Genomic DNA, 16,268 nt, shown 5'->3' on the forward strand with positions numbered 1-16,268 from the left:
TTTTTGCACCAAAATATTTTTTTTAGTTGCAGCCATATTGGATTTTATCTTTTGCGCCAAAATTGCCGAGTTTGGTGCCAAAATTGGAAATTTTTGGTCCAACTTTTACATTCAAGAAAATTCTGGTGGAAACATCCCAAGAAATATTCCATGGTTACTAGCACCCAGACAAGCGATAACTGTATGAATAAAACATTTCTCAGCTTAAATGTAAGTGCAGGTGCAGTGACCAAAATATATATATTATATATATATTTTTAATAACATTTCTCAATAATAATTATCCCCCCCCCCCAAAAAAAAGAGGAAATGAACCCCAAAACAGTAAAACTACAACCATTTCTGTGATTTCTCCTGTAAAGAAGACAATATACGTGGACACGCCCACTTTAACAAAACGGACGTTGAAGGGTAGTCTTGATAGAATAATACAGATCTGTAATCTTGTATGATGTATATCTTAATTCTGTAATACTGTATGATATATCTTAATTCTCCCGTTTGTAACCGCAAGGCTCGTACCGTACTTCTCGTTTTCTCAACTGCTGATTCCTAACTGTTGTGCACGTACATCCTGTTCTTGTGTTCTGCTGACTTGTAACTATTAAGCAACATGGTATATATATATGAACGTTGGCAAATAGTAAAACAGAGCGTACTTAGACGGCATCTTGTGTGCATGTATTTTTTCCACACCTGACAAGACGCTCTCCTGGCCAGTACAAGCCTTAAGCCAAATTGGACCTAGTACCAGGGGTACAGAAAAGACAGAGAACCAGTACCAGGGGTACTGAGTAGATTATAAAGTTATACCTTTCAGCTGGGGGCTCGTCCGGGATCGAGAGGGTCATCCTCCGGACCGGTAAGAACCATATCCTTGTGTGGTATTGTCGACCCGGGGGGCACTGGCCACGTCTCGATTCCAGTAAGTATAAGAGTTATTTTCATATCGTGTCTGGGACACAGTATTACAGTATTTGCCTTCTGTTCAGGGAACAGGGGAAATGAGGAACTAAGAGTAATTTGACAATCCAGGGTGGTTGTCTTGTTTCAATTTGGCTTAACGCTTACAAAAAACTTCTTGTATTTCTGTTTAGTTCTGTTTAGTGTTTTACTTGTAACTTCCTTTTTTTCCCCCTTACGCTTAAGAAGACACGTGAGTATACTAACATTGCTTTAATGTATAGAATAAGGTGCATATAACTGTTATAATAATAATAATAATAATAATAGTAATAATCTGCTGGTTCTCAAAACATCTGTAAGACGCCCCACCCTCCCGGCTAGAGGAAACTTGTTGACCCGGGATGTGGTGAAAGCAAGTGACAGTTTGTTCAGAGATACCGTGCATGCTCAGTGATTGGTGCAATTAAATCAGAGAATCCCTAATCTGTTGAGAGGAATTGTCGGAACCCTCAGAGTTCAGTACAGCCAAATCCAGAGATTGTGGTTTTGCACCAATTACGGAACATGGGTTCCAAATCATCTAAATCCTATCCTCCTCCCCTTCCCGGTGAAACATGTAAGGCTTATGTGGCCCGAGTTAGCCCTACAAGATGGGACTTAGTGAATCCGTGGGTAGATGATATAGTTGGTTGGTCAGAATTCATGAAGGACTCCAGCCCATTCCCAAGGGAGGGGGCCAATGATAAATACCACCTGACCCCCACTCTAACAACTACATTTGTAATCTCGAGAAGGGTAGAGAGCGTATATGGAGAGAATTAAAAGAGGAACCAAGTTTTCAAACAAAAATCATCACTGCCTATTGCTGTGGCATGCAAACAAAAACTAGGTGAAACTGTTACTGAATTTTGGGAAAGGTTCACAGCATGTTGGCGTTATGATGCAGGGCTGTGTAAATTGTTTGATAGGATTAGAGATTGTTGTCAGAAATAGAGACTCAACGATTTGGTGGAGAAGCAGGTGATTTGTGAAGGAGAAAGCATGTGAAGCAGTGTGAGGAATGTAGGATGAGCAGAGCTGAACCTGCTGGAATAAATGAAGTGAAGATGAGTGTTCAATGCTATGGAATGGAGTGATGTGGTAAATCGCTTGGAAAGCCCTGTGTATGTGGTCATATGATGGCGTTTATAGGATGGTTCTTATGATATAAAGTATGTTATATATGTGTGAGGTGTATAGAATCAGGAGTGTATAGCAAATGACCAGTGAATGTTTTCCCTGTGAAGCTGTTGTGTTGTAATGAAAATGGTGTTAAAAGATAAATATATTCACGTGGTATTAAATTGAACTATTTGATGATATTTCATTAATTTCTTGCCTTCACAGTAACACAGGGTTGATGAAAAAAAATGAAATGTATCAGGAAATGCGATTAATTGTCTGATTATATTACAGGAGTAATAACAGAAGAAATTTGGCCAAGAAGATAAAATAAATATAAAAAGTGATCACTATTTAATTGATAAATATTACTTTAGGCATTTACAATCAAGCTAATGGTTTACTGGATTATAAACAATGCGCATTGGAGATAATTATTTTTCAAATTTTTGAGAGAGCTGTGTACACTTTTATTTTTATATCTTTGGTGAGAATGTGGGCCCTGTGTGTTGTACGTTAAGTATTTGTAAATGTCGGTATTGTTACATGTTACATGTTTCTTGTATGTCTCTTGATGTAAAGTAACAGTCAGTAACACATGTGATACTAGAGGTTTCATGGTGACTGATCAGAACTGGGGAAAGACAAGAAGCCAGACTCAAAGGGGCGGTGACTGGTGACATAGAGGTTTGGGAGGAGTAAGGCGGGGTTTACAGGGAGCATGACAGCTTCTTCTTCGGATCTGGTGCAATTTTGTTTTTCAGGGGATATGTGTGTATGTGCATGTGTATATGTATATATGTATATATGCGTATATATATGTCTACTGTTTGAAATTGAGTATGTTCATAGCACCTGTATACACAATGCCCCGAGGGTGACCATTTAACCTTCCCTTCCTTTCGCATCATACCTGAATGCCCTGTAAACCTCCTGAGAAGAGACCTCATATGTAAACTCAAATTACATATCACTTCATCCCAGTCCAGGTTACATGTCACGTCTGACCTCGCACCCATAGTCACACCTGCAGGGTACTATCCTGCTGGACATTATCCTGTTATGTCCCCGACCCAAGTCCCACCTGAGGTAGACCCCATTGTCTGGTCACATGGTGACCATGATGTAGGACATATTGACTGTACACCATACAAGGCAAGACTCAAACCAGACATCCTCCCGGTCTACCAAAAACAGTACCCCTTGTCACGGGAAAAAAATCAAAGGTATCCGCCCTATGATCAAACATTTCCTACACACTTGAGTTTTAGAACATACTGTCTCTCCCTACTGCACTCCAATTAATCCGGTCCCCAAACCCGATGGTACTGTCTGTTTTGTACCAGACTTGAGAGCCATCAACAGACTAATTGTGCCTATTGCCCCTATAGTTCCTGATGTCACTCACCTGTTGTCATCAATCCCAGCACAGGCAACTAATTTTTCTGTCCTCGATCTGAAGAATGCTTTCTTCTCGATCCCAGTGGACAAAGAGACCAGACTCCTTTTTGCTTTTTCCTTTGAGGGACTACAGTTAACCTGGTGTAGAATGCCCCAGGGGTATGCTGATTCACCAGTTGTGTTCAGCATTGTCCTCCAAGCCTTTTTACAATCATGGCACGCCCCCCAGGGTTCTGTTCTCCTCCAATATGTTGATGATTTGTTAATGTGTAGTTTCTCTGAGGAGGCCTGCCTTGAGGATGGTGTTGTGAACAGGTTGAATATCTGGGTTTTGTTCTGCCAAAAGGGAAAAGGGAGTTGAGCACGTCTAGAGTCCAGTCTGTAGCGGGCCTGGTCACCCCGCACGCCCAGAAGGAAATGCAATCTTTCTTGGGTATGATAAACTACTGCAGACAGTGGATTCCCGACTGCTCATAGAGATGCAACCCTATCAGGCAAACCAGATCTAATCAAATGGTCCTCATAAATGTACAAATCTTTTAATAACGAGTCCAGGGCTAGGTCTCCCAGATTACAATTTGCCTTTCCACATGTATGCACGAGACAATTGTAAAACCATGGCGGGTGTGCTGACACAATTTCACGGAGGCAAACTGCATCCTTGTGCTTTTTTCTCAAAGGTGATGCCCGTCTCCGTACAGGGGATGCCGGCATGTCTGCGAGCTCTTTCTGCCTGTGCTATGATTGTTGAACAAGCTACCATCCTCACTTTAGGACATGACACTACCTTGTACACTTCTCATGATGTTATCTCTCTCCTTAAAGGCCTACATACACAACACATGTAAACACAACGGCTCTCTGGATATGAGGCAATTTTCCTCAGTAATCCATCCTTGAAAATGGTGTATGCCTCCCCTACATCTGGCCCTGCGCACTAGTTGGCCTGAAAATTCATGATGATGTGATGCCGGACATACATGACTGCTTGCAAGTCATCCACACTGACGCCTCACACAGACCCGACCTCTCTTCAGTGCCCATACCTGATGCTCCAGAAGTCTTTGTAGATGGGTCATGTACACGCCCCAATGACAATGTTTACCATGCCAGTTATGCTATTGTCCAATTACCTGACATTGTCCTCAAGGCCCAGTCCATCCCCTATAAGTCCGCACAAGCTACAGAACTCATCGCCCTCACAAGAGCCTGTACACTTTTTGCTAAGAAACCTGTCACCATTTACATGCACTTACCCTACCATCACAATCAGTCATCATTCACTGCAGGACACACACACGTGGGACTGATCACATTTCAAAGGGCAATGCTCTAGCAGACCACACCGCCAAACTGGCTGCTACACAACAACCTGTCTCACTGATGTTACCAGTTCTTACACCTCCTTCACTCGTAGACACACAACTTCTTCTCTCTCTTCAGTCCTCTGTTCCCAAACAAGAGGAATATGATTGGTGTTATCCAGTATTGCAGAAAAATCCTGTAACAGGATTGATCTACAAAGAGGGGAAACCATGCATACCCCAACACAGTGCCACAGTTTTATTGCTCATTTCCACGGAGTAGGCCACAGGGAGCACCTTTGAGAAGTGGAAACAAGTCCTTCCCATCATACTCTCAGAAATTAGAATGACCCCCCCATAAGACTTTAAAACTCTCCCCTTTTTGAGATTCTCATGGGTAGGCCTTTCCCGACTCCATGGGCCCAACGACCACTTATAACAGAAGAAGGGGACCTCGACCAGATAAGGGAACAATATGTCACAGACCTCATCCAAACCCTTGATAAAGTAGAACAAAATGTTGTCTGTAATTCTCCTTCTCTCCCACAGGAACCAACACACCAGTTCCAGGAAGGCGACACTGTCCTGGTTAAGACTCTGTCGAAAGGAAAGAAGCCCGGAGACTTCACCTTTGGACCCCCAACCACAGTTGTTGCCGTAACGAGGACGGCGGTTCTCACGGAAGACAGCCCTTCTTGGATCCACGCCTCTCGGATCAAACTCGTTCAACATCACCCAAAGGAGGTAATAACGGGGGCAGACAGCCCTGACCTTGAAAGCCTACCGAAAGATGTACCCGCTGATGCCCTGGCCTTGTTCTGGCAGATGGTTGAAGAAACTAAGTCTCCTGATGTTTGCATTAATGACTTTATTGACTTTGATTCACCCCACGGTGACTCTACAGAATGACTTAGAGAGACACCCAAACGATAAGTTCCTGAAACACCATATAATGTTAGCACAAAACCTCACTGCGAAGGATTGTTGGATATGCACCCATGCCCCTGTGTCTGCCCAAAGCATGCCCTACTTTGCTATCCCTGTGCCCTCATATGTATTATTTCAGGGAGACTGTTTTGACATGCTTGCTGACAACGAGACACCATATGCAAAGAACTGAAACACCTCAGTGGGTATTCCTATAGTAGGATGGGTGGGGCAGCCATGGTGGCAGGGAAACTTAAGCAGCCCAGGCCCAGGACCACACCAAATGTTGGTCTTCAAAGGGGGTTCCTGGGTAACTCGAGTAGTCACACATATATTAGACCTAGGAGAGATCCCCACGGAAGGGATAAAAGTTAGTTTTCACAGGACATCCGCAAGTACTGATCTTCTTAAGCCCAGCCAGATAGAAAGGTACTTACATGACCCAAAATGGCCAAATAACACCCTCTTTACTCAGGCTACTCAAGACGTAGACTGCTATAATATAACAGGACACCAACCATGCAATGACACGTCAGAATACCAACTTACTGATCCAATATGTAATAACCCAGATGTGGGCTACTGCGGTAGATTAGGGCAGATACCTTCCTGGTGTTACTTAACAAATGCCTCTAGACTCATTGACATAGTTAATAAACTTATCAATCAACATTCCTCTTTCTGGGAGCTCCCACGAGACATCTATTGGGTATGTGGTAGGGAAGCCTACAAGTGGTTGCCGGTAGGGGTCAAAGGCACATGCACCCTAGCTAGACTTACCCCCTCCACCTTTGTCATATCCAACGACGACATTAACATGAGAGCAGCTCCTAAACATATGTTATACCGAAGAGCAGCAGATAACAAAGAAAGGGAAAACGGTAGGCCACATGTTGTACAAATGGGAATAACCAACAAGCTTTTTAGCACCATTTTTATATATCCAATGGTGATGCAAATATGGGATAAGTTAGTCGAAGCCACTAACTACCTCGACGACCAAATATATGACATTTTAGAAATTACTAATACCTCTGTGTCCGTGCAAAATCAACTGATGATAGTGACTAACCAACATGCAATAGTCTTGGACTATCTCACAGCAGCCCAAGGAGGGATGTGTCAAATCATAGGTCCTACTTGTTGCCATTACATAGACACTTCAGGAACAATTCAGATGCACCACCAGCTTGAGAACATACAAAAATTGAGGGACAAATATGCCAAAGACAATGAAATCAACAGGGATAAGTGGTGGGGGGGATACCTTTTCAATATTGAATCCCGCTACCTGGCTCAAGGGCGTAGGAGGATGGATAGGGGGCGTTCTGCAGCTCATAATACACATTACTGTCATTGCCCTTATAGTATATGTATCAATAAAACTTATTTTCTTATGTATGAAACGCTGCAAGCCAAGACCTGCTGCAGATACTAAAATCCTCCTCTCCACCTCATCAGACACCCAAGTCCCTCTACTTCACCGTCACTCGGCAGAAGGCTATACTGCCTACATAAAGACTTTTCAAAAGAAAATAGAATACAAGAAAAACCAAGTTGTCTAAAGTGACAACTGGTTTTAAGAGGGGATTGAAGGGTACAAGAGTCTTGATAGAATAATACAGATCTGTAATCTTGTATGATGTATATCTTAATTCTGTAATACTGTATGATATATCTTAATTCTCCCGTTTGTAACCGCAAGGCTCGTACCGTACTTCTCGTTTTCTCAACTGCTGATTCCTAACTGTTGTGCACGTACATCCTGTTCTTGTGTTCTGCTGACTTGTAACTATTAAGCAACATGGTATATATATATGAACGTTGGCAAATAGTAAAACAGAGCGTACTTAGACGGCATCTTGTGTGCATGTATTTTTTCCACACCTGACAAGACGCTCTCCTGGCCAGTACAAGCCTTAAGCCAAATTGGACCTAGTACCAGGGGTACAGAAAAGACAGAGAACCAGTACCAGGGGTACTGAGTAGATTATAAAGTTATACCTTTCAGCCGTGAACAGTGATAACGGCGGCGCAAAGCTCTTTGAAAATGTGGTTGATACTTTTCACACCAATTTTTTTTTTTGGCCTAAAATTCTTTGAGAATCTCCCCCTCTGTGTACTTTATAAATATTTATGATTTTACTATTGTGCAGAGTTCTGTTCGGCGCACACTGCTGCTCCAGCGCTTCTAGCTATGTGAGCAATGTACCGCGGGAAAATGCCACAGCTTTGCGAAGTGTGAGGTAGAGAAGGAGTACACGGTTAAGTGAGGGGGGCTTTCTATATTTGTACAAAATGTATCAAAAGGACGTGTACAACTTTAGTAAATCTTGAGCAAGAGTGTAAATTAGACAGCAGTGTAAAGGGGTAGATCTGTGTCTACAATAGACACCTAATGATACATGTCCCCCATTGTTCTGCTGGAAGACCCAAGATCTTGGACGCAAACCCAGCTTTCTGACACTGGGCTGTACAGTGAGATCCAAAAACCATTGGTAATCCTCAGATTTCATGATGTCTTGCACACTTTCAAGGCCCCCAGTGCCAGAGGCATCAAAACAACCCAAAACATCATTGACCCTCCACCATATTTCACTGTAGGTACTGTGTTCTTTTCTTTGTAGGCCTCATTCCATTTTCGGTAAACAGTAGAATGATGTGCTTTACCAAAAAGCTCTATCTTGGTCTCATCTGTCCACAAGACAGTTTCCCAGAAGGATTTTGGCTCAAGTTCATTTTGGCAAAATGTAGTCTTTCTTTTTTATGTCTCTGTGTCAGCAGTGGGGTCCTCCTGGGTCTCCTCCATAGTGGGGTCCTCCTGGGTCTCCTCCATAGAGTTTCATTTAATTTAAATATCAACAAATAGTTTGTGCTGACACTGATGCTCCCTGAGCCTGCAGGACAGCTTGAATATCTTTGGAACTTGTTTGGGGCTGCTTATCCACCATCCGGACTATCCTGTGTTGATACCTTTCAACAATTTTTCTCTCTCGTCCATGTCCAGGGAAATTAGCTACAGTGCCATGGGTTGCAAACTTCTTGATAATGTTGCGCACTGTGGACAAAGGTAAATCTAGATCTCTGGAGATGGACTTGTAACCTTGAGATTGTTGATATTTCTCCACAATTTTGGTTCTCAAGTCCTCAGACAGTTCTCTTCTCCTCTTTCTGTTGTCCATGCTTAGTGTGGCACACACAGACACACAATGCAAAGACTAAGTGAACTTCTCTCCTTTTTACCTGCTTTCAGGTGTGATTTTTATATTGCCCACACCTGTTACTTGCCTCAGGTGAGTTTAAAGGAGCATCACATGCTTGAAACAATCTTATTTTTCCACAATTTTGAAAGGGTGCCAATAATTTTGTCCAGACCATTATTGGAGTTTGGTGACATTATGTCCAATTTGCTATTTTTCCCCAAATTTTTTGGTTTAGTTCCAATACACACAAAGGGAATAAACATGTGTATAGCAAAACATGTGTTACTGCAATCCTTTTCTGTGAGAAATACTTCATTTTCTAGAAACATTTCAGGGGTGCCAACATTTACTGCCATGACTGTGTATCATATCCATCTATCTCATATCTATCTACGGTATCTCATATCTCTCTATCTCATATCTATCTCTCTATCAAATATCTATGTATAAAATACGTTTTTTTACAGCACCATTACATATAGAAATAAAACACCTTTATTCTGTTTATGGTTGAATAAGACAAAACATCCACACACACACACACACAAAAAAAAAAAAAAAAATACGCCAAAAACCCTAATAATGAATCACTAAGCCAGCAATATTTTAAAATAAGCTTTATTTGTTTCTTTTTGCCTTCATGCCTTTAGAATTCTGCCCCCTCAGGCGGGGGGTTTATATAACTAATGATATCAATCATCTTTAAACTATGTATTCTCGTTCTCTTAAATAGACCATTTTCTTAGTAACAGTTTTTATTTTATTTATTACTTATTTTTTTTTATTATTTCCTAAGCATGTAATGAAAAAATACTAAACCATGAGCTTCTTTAAAAAAATAAAAACACAGAGGAAAAAAAAAAAGCTTTATAAAACATTTTTGTCTGAACGCGGAAACCTCAAGCGCGTCGGCTCTCTTTCCTGCGGGTCAGACGGATCCCTTTAAAAAGCTGTAACGTTGTTAAGCCACTGGGTCACACACGTCATATGAACAACAAAACAGATTTAGATTATTTTTTTTTTTTAAGACTAAATATCCCTTTTAAATAGGGTGCACTAAATCCAAAAAATACCATCTAACATTATCAAATGTTTCATGTTACAGTTTTCAGAGGTTGACATTCATTTTTCTTATCAGAAAAAAAAAAAAAAAAAAAAAAATTTACAATTTAAAATTTTACAATAAAATTGGCAGCATTATATACTCCTCTAGACATTAGTAAAAAGAGAGAAAGCACAGAGCTGGCCACAGGCAACTTAACCAGTCCGAAAACTAAACAGAATATATACTGAGTTACTAGAATCAACTTGGATTGGATAAAAAATGCCCAACAAAAAAAAGAAAGTATTTCTGCTGCTGCCGCCAGCCGATGCTGCCTGGCCCGAAAATTCTGCATTTCACGAAAAGCAAAGATCAATAAACACAGGTTTTACTGTTGTCGCACCAAGTAAATTGGGCTTATCCGGGGTTGTATGTACAATGACCGAGAAACATACATTACTAGGAGAGATTTTACCATCATAGGCCATGGCTGTTTTAATGGCTTTGTAAATTAAACTATTTCTTGAACAGTGGTTTGGGTCGGGAATATATATCATGTCGTAAATGCAGATCGTACCGAGAGAGGGATAAGAGATGCCCCAGAGAGATTAAAGGGGTACTCCGGTGCTCCAGTGATCTGAGCATGCTCGGAGCCAGAGGTCGTGATGTCATGGCCATGCCTCCTTGTGGCAACACGCCTCCTCCATCCATGTCTATGGGAGGGGGCGTGTCGTCCGACACGCCCCCTCCCATAGACATGAATGGAGGAGGTGTGGCTTGATGTCATGAGGGTGTGGCCATGACATCACGACCACTGCCACAGGGTGCTACGGGAGATCCCAAGGGGCCCCAGCAATGGGACCCCCCCACGATCAGACATCTTATCCCCTATCCCTTGGAAAAAATGAACATGTTCCTTCATCCAGCGGAATCTGGATCTGCGTAGGAAGTTCCGCTATAGAACTTCCGCGGTGTGCAATGAGCAGCAGAGACAGGATGAGATCAATAGGATTCCGCTAGGAATGATATCAGTAGTGTGCATGGGACCTTGGACTATTGGCCAGTGCTGCCGGAATTGGCCGGATGGGACAACTAGATGACACCATTTAGCCAGGGACACAATTTTTGAATTGTTCTGAATCAACCTTAATGTTCCCCTACGGAAAGCACGGACAACCTTATACGCAATGCAAAAACATTAACCGCTACTTTGTTTCCCATAGGAAACTATTAAAGCAGCAGTAATCCTAAAGGTTTTAATGCGATCAACACAAGAACAAATTTTGCCGTGTAGGCCTAGATGACAAATGAAAAAACAAAAAACAAAACGAAAAAACTAAATGGGCCCCCTAAAAAACAAAACAAAAAAACTCTGCTAATGTTGTAATATATCTTTATACTGGTTGAAGCTTTGTTTTTGTGATACAAAGTACCAAATCCCCTGTATAAAACTCATTTTTTCCTGCAAAGCTCATTGTAACATAACAAATTGGTACTTTTCATTATCTTTACACTGTACTCTAAGTCTGTTCTAGTGGGTGGGGCTTAGCAGTGAGTGGGTGGGGCTTAGCAGTGAGTGAGTGGGGCATTCGGGGCTTGACATACTGAGTATACAACAGAAAATGGCATAAATTATAGTTGAAATCTAACGCAGCTCGTATCTGCCTTAGATTTCAGTGTGTAGTGCACTTACAGTCAAACATGTCCCTTTTATTAAGAGGCCCATGCCTATTTAAGGGGTTTTCCAGGACTTTTTAATTGATGGTCAATCCTCAAGATAGGCCATCAATACATGATTAGTAGAGGGTCAGAAACCAGGCGGCGCCTTATACACCGTGACCAGAGGCGGAAGCAGACAGCTCCATACACTGTGTAGTGGCCATGTTGAGGTACTGCACCTCAGTTTCCATTCACTTCAACCCAGTGCACTTTTACATTTAGACCTGCCTATGAAACACCGGCTTATATGAACTCCCCCAACACTTTAATTCTATTACTTCACGCTATAACTATGCAGAGAATCTGGAGCTTTGCATAAGGAAAATGGAGCACTTACTGTAGAAAAGTTATGTTCTAGAAATGATTCTCATAAAATGTTGGAACTAAAACAACTTGATCTTAAAAGTTGGAGATTTAATTAAGTCTATTCAGAAGAAAGCTTTATTCTTCTCCATCTGTTGTGGATAAACGGGAATAAGTCGGAGAATCTGCATTTAAAACCATGATATATTTCAATCTAACCTTCAAGAGGCAGAGACTTAAAGTGCACACATCACCCCCCCCCCCCCCTTCTATCTAGAAAGATATCAATTCCCTGGACTGGACCATTATATACACAGGACATCATAAGTCCTTGGTGAAATGATGATAGGGGTACTAAGGGGATAAGATGTTTGATTGTGGGGGATCTAACTGTGACATCCCGCCACGCCCCCTTCATTCATGTCTATGGGGGGGGGGGGGGGGCTTCACCCCCCTCCCATAAACATGAATGGAGGAGGTGTGGAGTGACGGCGTTCTTAACATTGTGTCCCAAACACAGGGATGCCGGCCCCAAAATCCTTTGGATAGGGGATAAGATGTCTGGGGATGGAGTACTCTTAAGTTGCACCCATCATCTACACAGGCATGTTCAACTGGGCATGCGTGTGTTCTGTACATGGAGAAAGCTGCTGCCAGGAACCTCTGGCGGCAGCTTACCACCCAGACCAAAGAATCCAGTCCTTGTAATCCCCCATGCTCAATCCTCCTCTACCCTGACCTTAGATGACTGGCCGATCCCACCGAAATCAGGGACACATATCTAACGTGTATGGCTATCTTCTCTAACACCAATAACTCCCCACAAGCTGGGTAACATGTGCATTTTACGGGTTTGCCCATTACATAACAGGATTATCAACTAAACAGAATGAACCAATAAAGAGAAAAACAAAGAAAATTTCAAAAAATGTGCATTATAAATAGTAATAAAATACAACACCCGATGATCAGAATCTACATACAAGAATTAAAAGCCATAAATACTGTGATGATGGTAAAAAGCTGGATTTTGGAAGACATAACCAAGTGAATAATAAAACTAATTTAAGTTATTCGTGCGATTTTGGTTAAGCTGCATTACAATGTGACTGAGCCGCCCGCCCGACGCGTCGACGACAGGCAGGGGCCGCAGCTTTTGAGCACAAGTGATATAAACATACCCTTCATCCTTTAGGAAAAATAGAACTTCAACATTTACTTTTCTTTTATAATTTAGATATAACAACTTTGTGCATTTATGCAAATAAATACTAAAAAAAAAAAAAAATGTACAAAAACATAGAAGGAGAAAAAAAAACTATTTTGTCTGGCAGGCATTAAAAGTTTATAGAGTGAACGCTGCCGGCACAGTGCAGGTAGCCATTATGTGGTCTCAACCCAAAGGGCTGTCTTGCCCTAAGTGTAAGCAAAAAGATACATTTTAAAACTTCATTCGTAGAAAGTTGGTGAAACTTCCTGAATAAAGATCTGTATATATATATATATATCTATCTATATATTTTCTTCTCTTTACATAGCGCTGGCACACCCCTTAAACAGGATAATGTCATTGAGAAACATTGCAGATACAGAATGCATCACACTAGGAGTTAAAAAAAACCAAACAATTGCGCTCAGGACAAGACACTACAAGCACAAAGTGCACAGTTTTTGTTATTTACAAATACACAGTAGTTTTTCAAGTTTCAAAAAGGAAAAAAAAAAAAAAACACAATGGAAAAAGAGAACGCAAAAAAAATGAAAACTAAAAAAACTAGACCCACTTCCCAAGTAAAAAAATCCACAAAAATGATAAGTCCAGTAAAGACAAAAAGTTCCAATACAACAGCATCGCTAAAAGGACAACAATCGACATCTTTATACACTTCTTTATGTACAGCAATTAGACAACCAGCGATGCAAATAAAAACTAAAAAAATGGAAATAAAAAAAAATAAAAAAAATAACCCCACAACAACAAAAAGTCCTTAATAGAATAAAAAGGCTCACTTGACGGGTTCGGACTTTGTAAACGGGCACATACACCCTTTCACATATACACACACAGAATAAGCAGGTTCCAGAGACAGTCACCAGTCCGCATCCTCTTCAATGTAATAGTCAGGTGTAGTACCGTCAAAAAGACCGGGGTCTAAGGACTTCCTCTGTTTTCCCCTAGCAAAAACTCTTGAAATTGACCCAAAACCCATCTTCTCCTTTTTCTTTTTCCTCTTCTGGTCTTCCAAGTCTTCTAAAGACTAAAATAAAATAAAAAAGAAGGCTGTTATGACAGAGGTTCTGCCTTTGGGTACATGCACACATGCTTATGGGTAAGTCAAGCTTTATTGTACAGAAGCGAAGAAGGCTGCTGGAGGAATCCTGCGAGGAACACATGCATGGCTTCACACCAACCATGCCACCATCGCCAAACACCAACCATGCCACCATCGCCAAACACCAACCATGCCACCATCGCCAAATACCAACCATGCCACCATCGCCAAACACCAACCATGCCACCATCGCCAAACCCCAACCATGCCACCATCGCCAAACACCAACCATGCCACCATCGCCAACCATGCCACCATCGCCAAACACCAACCATGCCACCATCGCCAAACATGCCACCATCGCCAAACACCAACCATGCCACCATCGCCAAACACCAACCATGCCACCATCGCCAAATACCAACCATGCCACCATCGCCAAATACCAACCATGCCACCATCGCCAAACACCAACCATTCCACCATCGCCAAACACCAACCATGCCACCATCGCCAAACACCAACCATGCAAATGCTCACGTAAAGCCATAAACTCAGCCAGTAGAGAGTCCAACCCTGTAAGATCTGATCAGGGCAGAATACTAACCAATGTACCTTAAGGGGGTACTCCGGAGGAAAACTTGTTTTTTAAATCAACTGGTGCCAGAAAGTTAAACAGATTTGTAAATTAGTTCTATTTAAAAATCTTAATCCATCCAGTACTTATCAGCTGCTGTATAATACAGAGGAATTTCCTTTCTGTCTGACCACAGTGCTCTCTGCTGACACCTCTGTCCATGTCAGGAAGTGTCCACAATTCCCCATAGCAAACCTCTCCTGCTCTGGGACAGTTCCTACAGTTCCTGACATGGACAGAGGTGTCAGCAGAGAGCACTGTGGTCAGACAGAAATTAAATTCAAAAAGAAAAGAACTTCGACTGTATTATACAGCAGCTGATAAGTGCTGGAAGGATTAAGATTTTAAAATAGAAGTAATGTACAAATCTGTATACCTTTCTGGCACCAGTTGATTAAAATAAAAAAAAATTTCCACCGACGTACCCCTTTGAGGGCAGGATCACAAGGGGCGCATCCGCAGTGTACTTCATGCAGCAGATGCACAGATCGCAGTCAGAGAGAGACTATAGTGTGAGCTCCCAGCTGCGGCAGGGTAGCTCTGTGTGTCCACACTTATCAGTGGATTTCTATAGCGGGAAATCTGCCACTACATGCGGACACACAGCCGGGCGCTCACACTGTAGTCTCTTTGTGACTGATGTAGACGCATCCGCAGCTTGAAATACACTACGGATGCGCCACGTGTGATCCTGCCCATAAAGGGGTTTAATGGGCAAAAAATCATTGATTACCTATCGATGGGGTCAGTAGACACCAGGGATGAGCGGGATTCAGTGCTGCGTTTAAACAGTTAAATGATGGACATTGGTGTGGTCGCCTATGTCCATCATTACTGGTAGATGGCAGCCGGTGATAGCAGTGGGCAGACCCGACGACCGGGCCTTACTTCCTTTATCCTCCCCCCTGACGTGCATGTAAGTCATGGGTCGGGAAAGGGTTAATATCTAACATCCTTGGAGGTTAGTGGTTAAAGGGGTTGCCCAGTCCCCTTAAAACATATCCCCTATTATGGGACCCCACACAATCTAAAGAACGGGTCCCTGGCTCTCCGCACGTCTTGTGGCTTCAGACGCCACATCACCCATTCATTTCTATGGAGGCGTAGGAGTTGTACGTTGGTATTTCCAGCACTCCCCTAAAAAAAAAGGAATAATCCTAAGGATGAGGGACAATTTATGAATCATTTATTGTTATATTATAGATTATACTTCGGATAGGTACGGAGGCTAGTGGTGATCTTGGTCAGGTAGGGCTATCCAAAATGTACACTGTTCCACAATTCTTAGAATTTTAATTTTTTTTTTAATTTTTTTTAACTAAAAGAACAAAATCCCCTGGTTCCCTTCACACATCTACACAATAACATGATAAAATCCCTGCAGTGTTCCAG

The 16,268-nt window shown here is 41.9% G+C and overlaps 2 protein-coding genes across 6 annotated transcripts in view; one reads left to right on the forward strand and one right to left on the reverse strand.

The window, feature by feature from the left end:
• The first annotated feature begins 437 nt into the window (after positions 1–437).
• LOC130294384 (syncytin-A-like) lies at positions 438–7,699 on the forward strand. Its single transcript, XM_056544098.1, has 2 exons — positions 438–2,554; positions 5,322–7,699. The coding sequence occupies exon 2, from the start codon at positions 5,983–5,985 to the stop codon at positions 7,135–7,137; it is 1,155 nt and encodes a 384-aa protein (XP_056400073.1). The 5' UTR covers positions 438–2,554; positions 5,322–5,982; the 3' UTR covers positions 7,138–7,699.
• Positions 7,700–9,512: 1,813 nt separating this feature from the next.
• KAZN (kazrin, periplakin interacting protein) overlaps positions 9,513–16,268 on the reverse strand; it is a 563,135-nt gene continuing 556,379 nt past the window's right edge. For 3 of the 5 annotated variants that reach the window (XM_056544094.1, XM_056544093.1, XM_056544097.1), the window contains one exon: positions 9,513–14,224. In XM_056544094.1, coding sequence (XP_056400069.1) covers positions 14,057–14,224 — 168 coding nt within the window. In that variant the 3' untranslated portion in view covers positions 9,513–14,056. The remainder of the gene's footprint in view (positions 14,225–16,268) is intronic. The other 2 variants (XM_056544095.1, XM_056544096.1) reach the window with 1 other exon arrangement.

This window comes from Hyla sarda, chromosome 10 (assembly GCF_029499605.1).
Source record: "Hyla sarda isolate aHylSar1 chromosome 10, aHylSar1.hap1, whole genome shotgun sequence".
Lineage (NCBI taxonomy): Eukaryota > Metazoa > Chordata > Amphibia > Anura > Hylidae > Hyla > Hyla sarda.

Excerpts from the sequence above, each read along its gene's own strand:
- LOC130294384 (XM_056544098.1), top strand. The coding sequence starts at position 5,983 with ATGTTGGTCTTCAAAGGGGGTTCCTGGGTAACTCGAGTAGTCACACAT.